At 46.3% G+C, this 19,676-nt stretch overlaps 1 protein-coding gene across 3 annotated transcripts; it reads left to right on the forward strand.

Moving 5' to 3' along the window:
• Nucleotides 1-648: 648 nt before the first annotated feature.
• BCL9 (B-cell CLL/lymphoma 9) lies at nucleotides 649-19,027 on the forward strand. 3 transcript variants are annotated; one of them, XM_019528716.1, is made up of 8 exons: nucleotides 649-755; nucleotides 3,983-4,285; nucleotides 6,229-6,545; nucleotides 7,885-8,074; nucleotides 8,522-8,621; nucleotides 8,987-11,231; nucleotides 13,429-13,689; nucleotides 15,363-19,027. In XM_019528716.1, exons 2-8 carry the CDS (start codon nucleotides 4,233-4,235, stop codon nucleotides 16,478-16,480), a joined length of 4,284 nt encoding a protein of 1,427 aa, XP_019384261.1. In that variant the 5' UTR covers nucleotides 649-755; nucleotides 3,983-4,232; the 3' UTR covers nucleotides 16,481-19,027. The 3 variants fall into 3 exon arrangements, with proteins under 3 accessions (XP_019384261.1, XP_019384263.1, XP_019384262.1); XM_019528718.1 differs by having other exon boundaries at nucleotides 6,232-6,545; XM_019528717.1 differs by lacking the exon at nucleotides 649-755 and having other exon boundaries at nucleotides 2,743-4,285.
• The last annotated feature ends 649 nt before the right edge of the window (nucleotides 19,028-19,676 follow it).

The following is a 19,676-nucleotide window of genomic DNA, read 5'->3' on the forward strand; positions in this document are numbered from 1 at the left end:
AACTGAATGCATACTGCTGTAACATTTTCCCAGCCCTTCGAATAGGGTTGATGGATGAACTCCATGGCTAGGTGGGAAGTAACAGGGCATGAGTTGGGATAAGCAAGACAGCATCTAGGACTCTCTGTTTATTTTACTACAATACAGCATGTCACACATCTCCTTATAGTGTGGTGTGATGCTATGAAGTGGAGATGATAGATAATGTTTTTGCTTTCCAGTCCCCTGTTCTGATTGAAAATTGTTATGCAACTCTAAGCAAGCTGTCTGGCCTGTGTTTGCAAGGAGCAGGGTTTGGCACAGGTGTAAGGGAAACGTGAACTCCTGAGGGCAGGTGGATGCAGGAGATAGGGAAATTACTTGTGTCAGCATCATGCCAACACTTGAGAACATGGATGGGTTCACAATGAATTGGGGGAATGCTGAAACAGATCTAAGCTATTCCTTGTTATATTTATTTACAGCAGACCTACTTGTACAAGTTGAAACCTCATTGCGGCTATCTTAACACAAACAAATCTCTGCTGAGTTGGAGCTGAGGCCCTCTCTTTCATTGTCAGTTAGAGCAAGTTTTGGTCTCCTTTCTGTGGATGATACATTGGAAGGAGGGGCCCCGGGGTTTGGCCTTGCTGTGAATTCGTTTTGATGTAACTTCCTCTACTATTTCTTCAGGTGATCTCTGCTTGTGTGAGAAGGGGTTCTGAACTCATCCCCTCCATGATGAGCACTGCAGTGTCGTGACACCAGGGGTCTTGGTGAGTTGCTCGCAGGAAGTGCTGGAATCTACAAGATCTACAAAAGCTTAGGTGCTATATATGACAGTCTTTGAGATGCTGCTTGTTCAAACAGTTTAAAACTTGGTTTGGTCACCCACTGGCGGTGGCTCCAGATTCTAATATAAAAACAAGAATAGTGCTGTGGGTGGATGGCTGACTCTTCTAAGGCAGAGAGACTCCAGCCCTGTGAACTGGAGTTCACTTTCCCTGATGGCCCATGGTAACCTAGATGAGAGCATGTGTAGAGAACTTAGACAGTTGAAGGATTAAGGGGGGGAAGGTGGGGGGCTTCATCCTAGTGGACACCAACATTCTCTACCTAAAAGTATTCAAACCTCACAAATAAAGATTGTGATGTTTTCTATTTCAAGCCCCACAGTCCCATACAATAGAGTGGGGGAAGTAAAGGAAGAGTACAGTGATTGTCAGGTCAATCATTAATTAAATTAAATAATTAAAATTAAAGACCGTTTTAATTCTTCATTTGGTTCTTTTCTTGCAACTCAGTCCTGCAAAGTTCCAGTTTTTGTGTACTGACGGACAGGGTGTGTGAGGGTATTGCGTACAAAAGACAATGTTGAAGGAATGTTCTATGTTGCCAAGTAAAGCATTTGAGCACTTGAATTTAGGAAATGTCAGACTTAGGTTTATTTGTGCAGTCTGAATTCTGTCCCCTTCCATGTCCATCCTTTGCACTGAATAAAACCAGAGTCCTGTGAAAGCGTGCATCATCATGCACTTACAGTTGCAGCAGGCATGTGTGTCAGGAGGTGCACCATTTTGCATTGGCTTCTGAATATCTCTTGGAAAGGGGGACTTGGGTACTTTTGAAAAGTGTTTAAAGTTCTGTTTGCAAAAGACTGGTAAGTCAAAGTTGCCGTAAAAATTAGTGGGACTGAGGTGCTTTTAAAAAATTATACCTCTTGTCTTTCTATACACAGGTAAAGCGCCAGGCACCCCTTTTAATATATTAGAAATAACAGTAAAATTATGACACAACATTGTTCTCAAAACCGGTGAGAGTCATCAGCTTGGGGTTCTGGAGATGTACTGCATTTACTCATCTCTGAAATGAATTTGAATTTAAGACAACTCTCCAGTGAATTCATAGATTTCATAGACATTAAGGGCTGGAAGGAACCTCATGAAATCGAGTCCAGCCCCCCTGCCAGAGGCAGGAAGTCTAGATGGATCAGATGATTCCAGGAAGATGAACATCCAAATGCCTTTTGAATGAGTCCATAGTAGGTGCTTGCACCACCTTGGGGCGGGGAGTCTGTTCCAGACCTTGGACGCTCGGACTGTAAAGAAGTTTTTCCTTGTATTGAGTTTGAATCGGCCTTCTAGAAGTTTGTGGCCTTCTAGACCTACTTGTCCCTTGGAGAGCCCTGATGAACAACTGTTCTCCCAGATCCTGATGCACCCCCATTATATACTTATATGCTGCCACCAAGTGCCCCCTGAGCCTTCTCTTCACCAGGCTAAAGAGTCCCATGTCCCTCAACCCCTCCTCATAAGGCTTGCTCTCTTGGCCTTTGATCATATGGGTGGCTCTTCTCTGGACTCTCTCAAGCTTATCCACATCCCTCCTGAAGTGGGGGGCCCAAAAATGGACACAGTACTCCAGCTGCAGCCTCACTAAGGCTGAGTAAAGTGGGAGGATGACATCCCTGGTTTTGCTCGAGATGCATCAGTGGATGCATGCCAGAGTTTGGTTTGTTCTGCCGGCCATGGCATCACATTGGTTGATTAGATTCTATACATGTAGATTCTGCCTTGTACTCAGATTCCAAGATGAGGGTCTTTTCCTCCCATGTTGAATGGGGGGTGGGGTCCTCATCTTGGATTTGAGTAAATAAAGTCCGTGGAGTTTGCAGATACGATTGGAGTGCATCGTGTGTCTGGTAGCAAACTAAACCACTGAAGATCTTTTTGCAGAAATGCTCCCTGTGTTAGTGGGCTTGTGAAGGTAGGAATATTGAGCAAATGGACTGGAGTCATCAGTGTTCCTCCAGAAAGCCAGGGAGATAACAGAGAGGAGAATCTTTGGATAAAGGTCCAGAGAATAACATTGGATTGAGGCTACATCACATGACATTACTACACATGTGTGACACATCACCACAAGACTGGTGTTAGGAGCTTGGGAGCTACAGAGTCCAATATCATAGATTTGGCAGCAAGTCATGCCCCAGTTTCAGTGGCCGAACAGTGTCTGATGTTTCTAATCTAATCTTCCATATCAACACATATACAAATCAATTTGTATACCCTAAATACCCTTAAAATACTAGTTCCCTCAACGCACAAGACCCTGCTGGCCAGATTAGAGTTATTTTGTTTCAGTTGGTTCATGCTTCTTTAATGCTGAGAAGGAATACAGGGAATATTTACACTTGAATAATATTTAACTAGTAATGCTTAATACGTTAACAATACGAGACAGAAATTTGTTCTAAAACAATTTTAGCCTGAAGGAAAAAAAACATTTGTGTTCAGTAGTTTGCTCCTCTGTGAACACGGAATTAGCTCTGTGTTCCTTTACTGCCAGCATCACGCATGTTGCTTCTCCTCAGAAAGATACTGGAAAATGCTCGTTTTGAATAGGAATCTCAGTAGCTTGCACAGTGTTGCTGAATGAGTTCAGATGGGCAGCCTTCTAATGGCCTGTCGGCCTTTCTAATAGAGTGATTCAGGCTAATAGAGTCGTTCGCTTCCTGAACACAGCTAGTTATTCACAGGTGGTCAGGGAGGCACTTTCTTTTAGTGTCCTGTACGCTGTGCAGCACTACTTAACTATGTTGTGTAAGAGGGGAAGAAAAAAAGTTCATGTTCTTCTGAGCAGCAAGTGGTGGCAGTGGCTGTTTGGACCAGTGGGCAGGTCCTCTTAATTCTGTGTGGGATCTGCTGAAATAATCATATGCTCAGACTGCAAATACAAAAAAAAGCCCCTAATTTCTCTCTTCCCTGCTGTGTTGAATCCCATGTAACTTTGGGAGGAAGGAGAATTGCCTCATCACCTCTGAGCGTAATACCTGGCCAGAGCTTCCTCCTGCTTGGAACCAGCCGCAGTCTTCTCTGGTTGTGAACTCCTTTGCCAGACCAGGGGGGTGGCAGTTGTTTTCCCTTTACTAATGGGGGCGGTTCATTCCTGTTCCTTACCTGTCTTCTGTTTTCTTCCTATGGGGGGGGGTGGTCGGACACAGTGCGCCCCGGAGATGCGAGACTTCCCCTCAGCGGCAGGAGGCACGCATCTGGAGAATGTTGGAGCGGCAGGAGGGAAGTGCCCCGCACAAAAGCAGAGAGGAACAAAAAAGAAAAAGGCAAGCGGACGGACAGCACTGAGAGGCGCGTGTGGCAGAAAGTGCTGCAAAGCTGCCCGTGGCAGCCGGCTCCCCAGAGGAACTTGACGAGAGCCCATCTGTGTGTGTGTGACTGTGCTCAGGACTTCTGTCAATGCATTCCAGTAACCCCAAAGTGAGGAACTCCCCGTCAGGAAACGCACAGAGGTAAGAACCCACAGCCAACTGCTTGGGAGTGGGAGAGGCACTGCTCTGCTGCAGCATTTGCCAAAGACTGGAGCAAGATGAACTGCTTCTCACTCCACTTGAAGCCCTGCCTGCAGAATCTTATCCTATTAAGCAGCTCTAAGGTCAGGGGTACTTCCTGTTTCCCTCTCAGTTCAGAGGTAGATCCATACCCCGCACAATCAGGTACCACATGTCCTCTGCCCTGGTGGTTCTCAACCTTTTTTGTACCAGGACCTATTTGTAAACATGGATGGCCAGTCTCAACCCAGTGCCCCCCCATCCTCAGGCCTGAGCCCCCCAGTATGTGGGGAAGGGGGTGGGTATGTGGGGTAGGGGCTATGTGTATGGGGCATGCAGGGTCCCAAGCAGCCCCTTGCAGGCTGGAGCTCTGCCAGACTGGGGGAATAGCCATGGTTTCCCACAATTGTCTCCTTTAAAGGAGAATCAGTTTTAAAGTTTGTTTATCCATGTTTAAGTTTGTTTGTGTTTGTGACCCTCTGCTCATTACTCTTGTAACCCACTTTTGGGTTGTGACCTACAGGTTGAGAAAACACTGCTCTCACCCCCTCATGGTCTACCACAAGCAGGTGACCAAATGATTGTGGAAAAATGGTTATCCTGCTTCTTCCTGTCCTGTTCTCTTTCTCACCTTCATTTCCACAATGAGATAACTACATAACACAGGACCTGTGTGCTTACACTTCTGTGCACAATGCTTGCAGTGGCCTACTGCCAGGAGCGGCATGGGCTGATTCAAATGACCCAAACTGCATCTATCCACCTTCTCTTGCAGTAGCTTAGAGACTGTTCTCTACTGGTTTGGAAAGGGGGAAGCCTTGAAGGCCAGTGCTGTGCAGGACATACAGTGTAGTTTGCTTGACGGCATCCTCCAGTCAGGAAGAGCTGGGAGTAACTTGGGTGAAGTGCCTCTGAAGCAGCTGTCTGTGCAACTGAAGTGAGGATTGTGAGGCTATTATAGTCGCTGCCTTTTGAAGCATTGGTTGCAGAGACAAATTGGCTTCCCAGAAGATCCTTGTGGAAGAAGGGGAGGTGACACTGGCAAAAGAAAGGGTTAGGAGGAAGGCAGGACTGTGCATGCAGGAAATCCAAGGAGAAAATACAGTTTTAAGATGTTGTCTGTTTAATGGAATAGAAGGTGGGGAAAAGGTTGTCCTGAATATCTTGGCAAGCTAATGAAGCTTTCTCCACTCCATTTTGCCAGGGGTCTGTATAGAGACAGCTTACTCCTCTTTCCATGTTCAGAGGCAGGTTGTAGCTGGCTTAATAGTTTTCATAGTCAGTGGTTTGTATTTTCTTGGCACGTTGCCCTGCCAAGCACTGAAATCATGCTGACTTTCTGTTGCCTTCTTTTGGACTGCCTTGTGGTGGGTTTCTCTCTTCTGTGATCCCAGCTCTATTATGTCATTTGGGTGTGAACTCTAGTGTGGTGAACTTTATGGTGCCCTGTTTGTTTACTCTTTGAGCTGGTCTTGGTGCGAGTAGCTTCTCTGTGTACATAGAAACCCTTGTCTTTATTGACAGAAGCCCCAGAGGTGGTTTCTCATGTGACTGAGCAGTTTCTGGGATCTGGCAGGCCCGCTGCTGTTTCTTGTGGCTTCTTGAGAAGGGAGATCCTGGTTTGGATAACCCTTCCAAGGCACGTTGGAAAGTGAAGCTGGATAACACTAAATATGGAGACGTTTCTTACTCATCAGCAGCTGTGTGGTAAAAGGTGGCAAGGGCTACTGCCACAGCATCTCTTTATCCTGTTTTCCAACAGAATTGAATGAATCCACTGTCTGATGCAAGAGATGAGGATTTTTGTGGGTGATAGTCGGACCAATTGCATGTTTGTGATGATGTTAATCTGTAGTCTGATCTTTCTTTCTCTCCTCCCCCCACCCTTTTCTTTTCTTTTTCAGTAGCCCCAAATCAAAGCAGGAGGTGATGGTCCGTCCCCCCACAGTGATGTCCCCATCTGGCAACCCCCAGCTGGATTCCAAATTTTCCAACCAGGGCAAGCAGGGGGGCTCGACTAGCCAGTCCCAGCCCTCTCCCTGTGACCCTAAAAGTGGAGGTCACCCCCCCAAAGTGCTCCCTGGCCCAGGGGGAAGCATGGGGCTGAAGAATGGGGCTGGAAATGGTGCCAAGGGGAAGGGGAAGAGAGAGAGGAGCATTTCAGCAGATTCCTTTGAACAGAGAGATGCTGGCACTCCGAATGACGATTCTGAAATCAAAGGTATGTCTGGCAGAGGAGGCGCATGCATGTAACCATTGTCATGAGAGCCACCTATGAGATGATCAGTTGCCTAGCAAGTATTAGCAAAGCATTTTTCTGCCTGAGAGGTCTGCCTGTCTGTGGCTATAGATGAACATAACGATATACCATTTGAAAAGGGGGAGGAAGGGGGACTTGATGCTTAAGAGCATGTGTTCGTTAAATAAAACAGGTTTAAACTTACAGTGGTTTAGCTCCGCTCCCTTTAGCAGAGGAACGGGCAGATGAAACAATTAGAGGAGGTTATCATGAGCCAGTGTAAACTAGCATGAATTTAAACTGCTAGAACTGTCCACACCTTTTGTGTCCAAGCCCAAAGCATCTAAAAGTTGAGATGGGAGAGAGTAGGGGCGGGGAAGATTTCTGCAGTTGTTCTGTGTTCAAATGAAGTGCAGCCCTGGTCAGGTGGGAAGTTGGTTCCTTAGAGCTTTGGGGAATATGAATAAAAGTTGTCAGTCTCTTTCCATCCTGCTCTGTCTGTTGTTGGCTTCCCAGGAACCATTCTGTTTCAGGTGGAGGGGGAGGGTGGTAAGCAGTACACTGCCAGTTGGACACGAGCCAGTTTTGTGAATGGGGATGGATAAGTTACATTGGGTGACAGGAGCTAGGCTTGTTTCTGCCATTGATCTTTTAAGTGAGGCTGGGCCTCATTGCACCTTGGCTCTTCTAATGTTGAGTACAACAAAAATTTCCCTGGTCCTTATGGGAGGGATATGACATTTAATTGTCTGCAAAGTGCTTTTGAGTCCTCACAGGAAAGCTGGTTCAAAACTGCACAGTTTTTCAAACTGCTACATGATATTGGGCCTTCCAGGATTTGCATGTTTGTCTTCTAGAAGACTTGACAAAGTGACAAGAGACGGATGTGTTTGTGTGTGAGGTGGCTGAGTTTTTGGCTGGCATGAGCTAGAAGCTGTGTGGGCAGTCTGACAGTACAGCAGGCTAGCCTTCAGGTGGCATGAATAGCAAAAAAGAAAGGTCTTATATAAAAGTGTTTCCACACAGATTAGAAGGATTTAAATTTTTATTTGCTTACCATCTTATTTGTTAGGTAGTCAGCACCTGGGAGCTTCAGCTAAGATCTAAGCAGCATGAATGTCGTGCCAGCAGAGCTGCTTACTGTAGGCAGGAGGAAGCATGATGTAGGCAAAGACTGTTAGTACTGGCTGGGGGAGGAGTATGGACTCATAAGAATGATGGCATGGTGCCAGCTAAGCATGAAAGCTGGGGAGGGTGACAAGCTTCCTGCCAGCTTCCAAACTGAAGATTTCCTGTTTTACCACCTCTTCTTTCCTTCCAGACTGCAACTCAGCTGACCATGTGAAGTCCCAGGATTCCCAGCATACACCGCACTCTATGACTCCTTCGAATGCTTCAGCCCCAAGGTCTTCCACCCCTTCCCATGGCCTGACTGCCACTTCAGAGCCATCTAGTGGGCAAAAGACTCCATCCAAAGTGGTTTATGTCTTTTCTACAGAGATGGCCAATAAGTGAGTAAATGGTTGAATATCCTTGGTGAGCGTGGCTTGCCAATTCCATCACCTGCAAGTCAAAGCATGTTTCTTCCTTTAAGTTCTCTGTGGGGCTAGAAAACGCTTGCAGATACAGCATCAGGAGAAGGGCATTGACACCTGCTAAATGATGATTGTTTCTTCCTCCAAACCTAATTTTCAGCATGTGTTGGCAGAGAAGCCTGTTTCATGGCCTCTGCAGTGGATGGGTGTAGGGGTGAGTTACCTGGTAATGTGTACTCAAAATAGTAATTACTAAGACTATAAACACTGAACCTTTACTACTTTTATTTCTCCTCTCTTACACAAAAAGGTTCAAAATTAGCATGGCAGTTTTCTTTTATCCCTTCTGGTAGCTGAAGGTGAAAGGGATTTAAGAAAGAAAGCTACCAGTCTTTAGCCTCACCTGTGTTTGTCTGTCTGCAGGGCTGCAGAAGCTGTGTTGAAAGGACAGGCAGAAACCATCGTATCCTTTCATATCCAAAACATCTCAAACAGCAAAGCAGAGAGAAACACTGTCCCCCTGGTAGGGTGCCTCTTCATAGGACTGTGTGGCTGCTATTGTATATGTTGGGGGAAAGATTATGTTTTAAAATGCGTGTTCTAGATGGGAGAGAGTGGTGTTCTTGCTTTTAGGGGATGGAAGGGGTGGGGATGGTTTGAGGCATCCGTAGTCTAGGTTTTTTGTTTGTGTTTGTTTGGGGGTGGGATGGAGGGGATACATTAGCATTATGGATTGGTATTTTCCTGCCTCTGGACTCATCCAGCAGGTACAGGAATGGGGTGTAAATGTCATAATTCATATCTTTGCGTGATACTTGAGCAAAATGAACACTGTTGTGTTTGCACATTGTCAGTTCTTGCAGTGAAACGCACTGCTCTGTCTTTCAGAACACCCCAGTCACGGCACTTCGGAATGAAACCAAGCCCCTGCCGCAGCCACAGCCACAGCCTCAACCCGCTGCCCCACAGGACCAGAATCCTCCCCAGAATGCCAAGATACAGCCGACCCCACCTGCTTTGGCACCAGCATCCAAATCCGCTGCCCCCTCGTCATGCCCCATTGATCAGGATAGCCCTGGAGTAGAAAGCAAAGTAATGTCTGTGGGCAGTCCTGCTAACTCTACCCCATTGCAGACTGAGGGATTTGGGCAGAGTTCAACCCCCAATAATCGAGCAGTCAGCCCAGTCTCCCAGGGGAGCAACAGCTCTGCTGCTGATCCCAAAGGTCCAACCCAGCAGGTATCTGGTGGGGACCCATCCAGCTTGGGTGAGAATCCAGATGGACTGTCACAAGAGCAGCTAGAACATCGAGAGCGCTCGCTGCAGACTCTGAGAGATATACAGCGTATGCTTTTCCCTGATGAGAAGGAATTCACTGGAGGGCCAAGTGGGGGGCCTCCCCAAAATCCAGGGGTGCTGGATGGTCCCCAGAAGAAACCTGAAGGGCCAATTCAGGCCATGATGGCTCAGTCCCAAAGTTTAGGCAAAGGGCCTGGGCCTCGGACAGATGGAGGGGCTCCATTTGGCCCTCAAGGACACAGGGAGATGCCCTTCTCACCGGATGACCTGGGGCCACCACCCATGAACTCCCAGTCTGGACCAATTGGACCAGACCACCTGGATCACATGACACCTGAGCAAGTGGCTTGGCTAAAGCTGCAGCAGGAGTTTTATGAGGAGAAAAGGAGGAAGCAGGAGCAGGTGGTTGTGCAGCAGTGTTCCCTCCAGGACATGATGGTCCACCAGCATGGGCCTCGAGGGGTGGTGCGAGGTCCCCCTCCTCCTTACCAAATAACCCCTGGGGAGGGCTGGGGACCTGGAGGTCCAGAGCCCTTTGCTGAGGGTATGAATATATCTCATTCTCTGCCCCCTAGGGGCATGGCCCCTCACCCTAACATGCCTGGAAGCCAGATGCGCCTGCCTGGGTTTGCCGGAATGATCAATCCCGATGTGGAAGGCCCCAATGTCCCCAACCCCACATCCAGACCTGGGCTTTCAGGAGTCAGTTGGCCAGAAGATGTGCCAAAAATCCCCGATGGCCGAAACTTTCCTCCAGGCCAGGGTGTTTTCAGCGGCCCTGGCCGAGGGGAGAGATTCCCAAATCCCCAGGGCCTGCCAGAGGAGATCTATCAGCAGCAGTTGGCAGAGAAACAACTGGGCCTTCCTCCTGGCTTGAACATGGAAGGCATTAGACCTGGCATGGAGATGAATCGGATGATTCCTGCACAGAGACACATGGAGCCTGGGAATAACCCCATTTTTCCTCGCATGCCAGTTGAAGGGCCTGTGAGCCCCTCCAGGGGGGAATTCCCAAAAGGGATTCCTCCTCAGATGGGCCCTGGTAGGGAGCTGGAGTTTGGAATGGGCCCTGGCAGCATGAAAGGGGACATGAATATGAATGTTAACATGGGCTCCAACCCACCCATGGTACCTCAGAAGATGAGGGAGGCTGGAGTGGGGCCAGAGGAGATGATGAAACTGCGTCCGGGTGTCTCGGAGATGCTCCCCTCTCAACAGAAAATGATGCCCTTGCCATTTGGAGAGCATCCCCAACAGGAGTATGGCATGGGTCCCAGGCCTTTCCTTCCCATGTCTCAGGGCCCAGGAGTTGGCCTTCGAAATCTCAGAGAGCAGATGGGGCCTGACCAAAGGACTAACAACCGGCTCAGTCACATGCCGCCACTACCTCTCAACCCCACCAGTAACCCTAATAGCCTCAACACAGCTCCCCCAACTCAGCGCAGCCTAGGACGCAAGCCCTTGGATATCTCTGCAGCCAGTCAGGTGCATTCACCTGGCATCAACCCTCTAAAGTCTCCTACCATGCGCCAGGTTCAGTCTCCCATGATGGGTTCTCCCTCGGGGAACCTCAAGTCGCCTCAGACTCCATCCCAGCTGGCGGGAATGCTTGCAGGCCCAACGGCAGCAGCAGCTGCTGCTTCTATTAAGTCTCCCCCCGTTCTGGGATCTGCTGCTGCTTCACCTGTCCACCTCAAGTCTCCGTCCCTTCCTGCACCTTCTCCGGGCTGGACTTCTTCTCCAAAGCCCCCACTGCAAAGCCCTGGGATCCCCCCAAACCACAAAGCATCTCTCACCATGTCGTCCCCAGCCATGCTGGGCAATGTGGAGTCAGGTCAGTGCTTTTTGTTCCATCCTGATGCAGATTTTGTGTTTATAGTCAGCTTGAAGTGTGAAGAAAGAGACTGGGGGATTTGCAGAGATTTCCTAATGTACGTGTATGTGGTGGTTGGAGACGAGCTTTCTCTGCTTAGGCAGTTGTCTTTGCCAACTTGAAGGAGGCTGTTTCTAGGCTCAGAACGAAATGGGTGGGTGCGTGAGTGGAACTTGGAGCAAGTGCTGCAGTATGTTGCCTCTTTCTCTCTCCACTTGCATGCTGTGAATGTACTTGGGCTGTGCTTGTCCTAAAGATGAGGCTTGGGCATTTCTATCAGTCTGGAGGAAAGGGTGAGGGAGATAATTTTTAACAGAAGAACTTTCAGCAGTTTCCCTTTGCCAACCTGCCACTAGTTTCTGAATCACTTTGGCATTCTGGAGAAATGTTGCCATTTTAAATCACAGCAGCAGTTTGAAATAAAGGGATTTGTTGGGAGAATGAGGAAGCAAGAGGTACCTTTTAATAAATATGGACTGTATGAGCTCTCTTTCCAGGTACAAGAATTGTAAAGGTTTTCTAGGTTCCCTTGACACAGCCTTCTGGGAAGAGTTTCACTGACCTGAAACCAGATTTTGACTTGTTTTGTAGATAGCTAAGGAGGTGGTAGGTAGACTCTTCACATCCCTTGTATGCCTTCAGCTGATTAGCATAGCATATAGAAGACCTCATCCCAGGCTGGTGTCCCTGCTGTGCTAAGTGCTGACATCTTTGCAAAAATCTAGTTGGTCTAATAAAAGGTATCACCTTTACCCTGAGTTCTGATGCCTTTTGCCTCTAGACCAGTATGGCTACAAGCTAGATACCTTTCCTACCTCAGAGAACTTTAGCAGAAGATCTGTAAATGTGTTTAAGTTTGTGGTCTGTCTTGCCTCTCTGCAGCACCAGTCCCATCTCTCTCCTCTATGTTCAAAGCTTATTGGTACCTGAGTCTATTCCTTTGGTAAGCTTCCAGATAAGCAGGTCCTTAGCGTGCAGGGTTTCTGTGCAGCAGCAGTCGCAGAATCGGTGTGGATCCAGCCCTCTGGAGCTTTTTGGTTTGTGAAATCTGACTGCAGGAGTTGGAAAGAAGCATGTGCAAGATGCTTGGTTACGCTGCCCTCTAGTGTCTCAGGGTGATAAATGCACCGAGAGAGAACCACAGGCGTATTTCCTGCTTTAAAAAAATTGATTGTGCTTGTGACTCTGAAATGTGCACGTAGAGTTGCAAACTTCTGTGGCAACCATAGACTTCTTCAGATAAGTCATTTAGTCCTCCTTTTCAGAGTTGTTTGTCTGCCATATACCTCATGGGGTGGGAGGGTGGAATCTGGAGTGTTTGCTGGTAGTGGTTTCTGAGGCTGGCTGTTCAGTTTGCGTCATGTTTTCGGTTCAGATAACTGAAGCTTGAGTCAGGCATTAGTCTGTGTCCATGCTTTGTGCCTTGGGACCTTATCCAAGAGCAGACTTTCTATGATGGTGCATGTTTTTGCATGTCTTTTTCCTTGTTTCTGTTTTGTGGTGCATTTTGCTTGTGTCATAACATTTATTTTAATTAGGCCCTCATGCTTCAAAATTGGCCTAAGCAGATGGAAGTGTGTTAGTGAAGGGACATGGAGTTGGGAAAGGCATAAAACTGTTTCTGGTTTTTGACAGAGGGAGGGAATTGTATGAAACTAATAAGAGCAGATTAACTCCTTGGGACTCTCACTGAAATGAGCTGTTTATGTAAAGGAATGAAGCTTAAATCAAAATAGGAAATTTTTACTTTTAGCATCTAATGGCTGTCCAGAACTTGCAAGAATGCCTGTGCTGCACTGACCACTAACTCTGTCTCTTGGCTACTGTCTTTGTTTACACTTGGGGCATATCCTGAAGGAAAGGGAAAAGAATTGAACTAGGAATTGCAGCTGGCATTTGGGAAAATGTTTTCATCTAGCTAACTGCACTTCTGGATTTTTTTCTTGTAGTGTGTGCAAGGCACCATCCTTGGAGAGATCTCCTAGATGAGAATCAGTGGGAACTTCAGATTAGATCTCACCATACTGGTACCTTTCTTGAAAGCCATTGGGTTTCTTGTACTTAGCGAGATTCCAGGAGAGGAATTAAAAACAAAGCAGCAAACAAATTATTCCAAAGAAAAATGACTAGATGGGGGTTTTGTTTTGTTTTTTTTCAGGTGGTCCACCTCCTTCCACTGTCAGCCAGTCTGCTCCTGTGACACTCCCTGGAAATCTTCCCTCTAGCAGCCCCTATACAATGCCTCCCGAACCCACCCTCTCCCAGAATCCCCTCTCTATCATGATGTCCAGGATGTCCAAGTTTGCCATGCCCAGCTCTACGCCGCTTTACCACGATGCCATCAAGACTGTGGCCAGCTCAGATGATGACTCCCCTCCAGCACGTTCCCCAAACTTGCCATCGATGAACAATGTACCAGGTAAGAAACGGAGGCAGCATAAGGAAATGCTGTCAGGTAGCATAAGGGAGCGTTCTTAGAAGCTGCACCAGGTGGGAAGGACGATTAATACAGATTGCTTTGAAGAGTGTCACCATGAAATGCTTTTGAGGAGGAAGAGTAAATTCACAGACTGGAGTTGCTGGAATTATCTTTTTGCAGCCAGATTTTTTTTTTCTTTTTTGCATAGTGTATCCCAACAGTGTCTGTAAACCTTTTCTATGATGAGGTAGGTACTGAAATCAGTGGGAGTACCTATGTTTAATGAGGACAGCTGGTGTGAAGAAGTTTCTGGGATTAGACATCCAGGGCGCGCCTGCGTGAGACAGTTAATATGCAGTAGACTGATTTGTCTGTGCTTTACAGCATCGCAGCAAAAACTGTGTTATGCTAATGTGCAGTAGTATTAGTCTACTGCACATTAACTGTCATGAAAAAGGCATTCGATTGAGTTAACGTAATGTAGGGAAGCCTACTGCGCATTTATTTAGTACTTCCTTCTGCAAGTACTAAATTTAATGTGCAGTAGGCACTGTGCATTTAATGAATGCATCGATGTGCCCACAGCGTGCTAGCTGGGAAAAGATTGTTCTGCTGGCTTTACCCCGTGTTAAAGAAGTTCCATCAATTTCCATAGACACAGGACCATCTATTCTTCCTCTTCATCTATTTTCCGTATACAGCTACTATTAGAGAAGAAAAGGTTGGAGTGCTTCCCAAGGACATGCACCTTCTTGCACAAGGAATGCAGTGCGGTGACTGTTTGGACTGCCAGAGAAAGGGAAAGTTATTTTGTTCCTTGCACAGGGATTAGGGAAGAAGGGGAGGAACTTTTTGTCCCCTGGGGTTGTAGACTTGTTGTATAATGGATGAATGTATTTATATTTGTGATCTTGCCTTTTACTGGTCAAGAGTTACACTCGGGTATAATATTGAAGTGGGGCTTTTCTAAACTTAAAAAAGCACCCAGCTAACAAAATTGAAAAAGATGCTGAGTGGATATCCCAGGGCAAGGTAATGAACTGGTAGTGGATATATGGAGAGTTCACCTGTTTGTCATTGGTTCACCATCAGCCTGGGAAAACAATGATTAGAGGTGATGAAGTGTCTAAGGAAGAATTGACTAGTTGAATAGATACTTGATGACAACTTTAAGCATGTATGATCTACTAATAACAATACACGTGACCAATATTATTCAGTTAGCTTTAATTATGGTAAGACAGCTGTCTATCATGTATGTTTGGAAAGGGATGTTCGGTCACCTTTCAGTGGACAAATGCCTGTGTATGTTGACAGACGTATTGCACCCATTTGTCACTGATTGACCCTTTATTGGCAACTTTGACAAAACTGAAGAAATAAATTGGATTTAGATTCTGCTTTGAGAGCAGGGTTCTATCAAAGTGATGGGGTGCTGTGTATGAGGGGAGATTTAGTGATGCTTATGGCAAACCTGTACTTTTGTAGTTAAATAAATTTGCATTTTGCAATGTTGCTATTCTGGCATTTTCTCTAGCCCTGTGTTTTTTGCAGGTTTTTTTGTTTGTTGAAATAGTGACTAGGAATTTTACAGAAAGTTCTTGTGTCTTTATTTACTATCTCAGCTCTAAATGGTTTTCTTTTCCTTTTGTTTTGTGTGTTTTTTCCTTTAGGAATGGGCATTAACTCTCAGAATCCTCGAATTTCAGGTCCGAACTCAGTGGGTTCGATGCCAACCCTTAGCCCAATGGGAATGACCCAACCTCTTTCCCATAATAACCAGATGCCCTCTCCAAATGCAATGGGACCCAATATACCTCCTCATGGGGTCCCTGTGGGACCTGGCTTGATGTCACACAATCCGATGATGGGGCACAGTTCCCAAGATCCTCCAATGGTACCTCAAGGACGCCTGGGCTTCCCGCAGGGGTTTCCTCCAGTACAGTCCCCTCCACAGCAGGTGCCATTCCCACACAATGGCCCCAGTGGAGGCCAAGGCAACTTCCCAGCTGGAATGGGCTTCCACGGAGAAGGACCTCTTGGGCGTCCCACCAACCTGCCCCAAAGTTCAACGGATCCAGCACTTTGCAAGACAGGAGGCCCTGGTGGTCCAGACTCCTTCACAGTTCTTGGAAACAACATGCCTTCAGTTTTCACTGATCCAGAGCTGCAGGAGGTGATCCGCCCTGGAGCCACTGGAATACCAGAGTTTGACCTGTCCCGGATTATTCCATCAGAGAAGCCTAGCCAGACACTGCAGTATTTCCCTCGCGGGGAAGGTCCAGGTCGCAAGCAGCCTCAGGGCCCTGGGCCTGGATTCTCGCACATGCAGGGAATGATAGGAGAGCAGACTCCAAGAATGGGAATAACGTTACCTGGCATGGGAGGTCCGGGGCCAGTGGGAACTTCTGACATCCCCCTTGGAACAGCTCCGTCCATGCCAGGCCATAACCCAATGAGACCGCCTGCCTTTCTACAGCAAGGGATGATGGGACCTCATCATCGGATGATGTCACCAGCACAAACGGCAATGCCTGGCCAGCCCACACTCATGAGTAATCCAGTGGCTGCAGTGGGCATGATTCCAGGCAAGGACCGAGCCCCTGCTGGGTTATATAGTCATCCAGGCCCTGTAGGCTCACCCGGCATGATGATGTCAATGCAGGGCATGATGGGACCCCAACAGAACATCATGATTCCCCCCCAGATGAGACCCCGAGGTATGGCTGCTGATGTTGGAATGGGAGGATTTAGCCAAGGCCCTGGAAATCCAGGGAACATGATGTTTTAAGCTGCTACCCTAAGACTGGATGTTCACATCCTTGTCAAGATGAGATTCCACATCCTGAGGGCTTTCTTGGGAGCTTCAGGAGTACAGTTTGGCCATGCAATAGGTGAAAAGAGACCAGAGGACACTTTGGGAAATTTCGAATGTATGGAATTACCTGAAAAAAAAATCATTTTAACAGGTTGTTTTTTTTTAAGATTTATTTTTTAAAAATTATTTTTGTGGACTTGGGTATCCCGTGATGGCACCTGCTTTGAGAATCTGTAGCTGTATTTTGAGAATTGCCATTTGTCACAAGTTGCACCATTCTCTGTATGTTTACGTCCTTTGGACTGGCTTCTCCCAGGACTCTTGGTTATTTTTTGGGGGTTTTTTTGTGTACTGTACTATATTGTAAAAGGGATTTTAGCAGAGACTTTAGTCTTTGGGGTGAGAGGAGAATGGGATTCTAGGCTGTTTACTTTAGGTGGAGAATCCATCTTCAGAACTTCGGACTATTTTCCTTCAACTCCAATGTATAGAAAACCAAACTACGACCTCAGAGCAGAGTATTAATGAAAAGCACAAAAAGGAACTTAAGTTCAGTGAGGGGAATCTTTTAAGAGAAATAAATAATAAGTTAAGGACATATTTTTCAAATTATGGAGTGCTGTCCAGCACCTTCTGTCTCTCCCTCCCACTCCTTATTAAATAGGCTTCTCTCTCCGTCCCCTTCTGTCTCCTCCTATGGCAGCTGCAATACATTGTGTTATTTTGGGGAGTAAATCTAGGAGAGCCTCTCCCTGTGGGCAGTTTTCCCACTTTCAGGAAGGGGCTGGACTTGGACGCTGTTACATCCCACAGTAGTCTCTCTCACTGTTTCCTATTCTCCTTTTCTTAGAAACCCCAAGTGATTTTATTAATGTGGGAGTGGAACAGACACTAAAAGTTATCCAGGATTTTTTTTTGTGGTTATTTTTTTTTTTTTCCTCCCCAGCGTAAAACGTTCTGTGTAACCTCCATTAAATTTGGTACAAAACCACTCGCCAGGGCTGTGGTGTCAGAAAAATAAAATATATTGTTTCTTACAAAAATGAACTGTCTTTTTTATCCAATGCAGCAATGTCCTGTGTACTTCAGGTGACTGGCCATCTTGTTGCTTGTTCCTCTTTATGACTGCAATCATGCTTGAGGTTAGATGGGACTTGCTTTTGTAGGTTTTTGGAGCTGCTTTGTAGGTGACTGTGCCCCCCTCTCAAGTCACTTCAGCTGTACACTTCCCCCTGGACTGAGTAGAACTTGTTTTTCTTGGAGTTTAGCCCTTCCTTCAAAGGGGCAGATCCTAGAGATGCTGTCCACGGCCTCCTTCAGCATTTGAGGGCCTTCTGGGACAGTGGTTCTTGTTGCAGTCCAAGGCAGCTATCTCCAATCTGTTGCAACAGTATGAAGGCATGACACCGGCAGGTTCTCTGTTTTCACTGCCAACCTTTCTAACTGAAGCACAATACATGGTTTCTTTGTCACGCTGAGTGGCCCTGAGTGAGTTGAGGTCTCTGACTTATGGGTTAGAGGCTGAGGTAAAGGGGGAACAAGTGAGCTTAAATGACAAAGGTAATAGATAAATCCTCAGTGAACAGATTTTTTATCTAGACAACCCTGCTGGGTAAATTGTTGCCTTGCTGCTGTTTCATTGATCGCTCCTTAATCCGCTGTCTGTTTTGTCAAGCCTCCTGAGAATTTCAACAATCAGTTTACAGTTGCATGCATGGGTGGGGTGTGGGGGTGGGGAAGACTAGATACTAAAATACTGATTATGAGTTTGGATTCATTCGCAGAGCTCTGGAGACTGAGATGTGTTGTGCAGAGGACCTTAAAGATACAACGTTGTTCTGTGGCTCTTTGCTTGAAACACATGGTGTTTTGTGTCTGCTCCTTCAACATTGCTAGTACAGTAACAGTTTTAATTTGTTCCTTCTTCCTGCTACCATTGTGTCAAAACTATTTTAATAAGTAGTTAAGGTTAGTTTGTCAAAACTTGTAATTTGCTGTGGAGGACAAATGGCTTTTGACTTGTTAACCAAATTTCTTGAAAGTTAAGTGACTCTTAATGTGCTGGAAAAAATTGCTGTCCATAGCAGTTCACTGATTTTTAGTCACTTAATACTGTGGATGTAACAGAATAAGTGAACATGTGTACCTTTGCATGCACGCATCCATGAAAGTATATTGGCTCTTTCAAAATTCACCTTTGTGCTGTCACTAAATTTGAAACTGTTTCTGGTGGGAATGGTTCTGTGACAAAATATAGTATATGTTGTGATGGCTCCCTCTAGCAGAGAGAGCAGGGTGCTTGCAGCTTAGGTTTGTCAAGGTTTAAGTGAGAGCTACCAGTGACACCTTGAATTTTGTTAATACAATGCAAAGTACCATTTTTAAATGGCTGTATAGCATCCCTTTGAGGAACTTGCATGGAAAGTGTCATAGTGCAACCTTTTTAAGTGTTAACACTCTTGCAATATGACTTCTGAATCTTATTTTTATATTGTTGAATAAAGTAACCTTTTTGTTTCATTTAGAAATACCCTGGAGTTTGTTTACAATCTTCCACAGTGCTGCTGTCCCCATTGATACAACCTGAATAGAAGAACCTTTGAGAAGTCAGGGTGATCCGCTGTAGCTGGGGTGGAGGAGCGGAGAGAATGCACAGCTTCAAAGCAGACCCTGGTGGGGTTCATAGTAGTTGAAGAATAGTCAGAAAGGGGTGACAGAGCTGGAGAAAATCAGCATGTATTAAAGGTTTGCATACTGAGGGTTAAAAAAAATACAGGTTTCAAAACTGCAACATTTCAGGACCTGGTTGTCATCTTGCTAACATTTTTTTTTTTACATTGGGGAAAATCCACTGCCTTTGGAAGAGTTATTCCCCTTTGCAAAATTGGACTCTTATGCTCAAGTGAGAAAAAAAATCTTTGGAATACAGACTGGGCTTCCTTGTTTCTCTCAGCGGTCCCATTCTAGGTTCACTTTACAAATGAAGGGATTTTCTTGATACCAGCCTTGCATGTTTGCTTTGGGATCTGTACATCTGGTTCTGTTTTCTCTACCTCGTAATCAGTGGTGTGTCTCTCCTCCCCCCCCCCGCCGACTCAGCTCTGGTAGTTAAGGTGCAGTTGAAGATGGTAAAGAGGGACCCACTTTTAGTTTTTGTATTCAGTCCCAT

The sequence above is a fragment of the Crocodylus porosus genome, unplaced genomic scaffold, assembly GCF_001723895.1.
Source record: "Crocodylus porosus isolate Cpor-Errol unplaced genomic scaffold, CroPor_comp1, whole genome shotgun sequence".
NCBI lineage: Eukaryota > Metazoa > Chordata > Crocodylia > Crocodylidae > Crocodylus > Crocodylus porosus.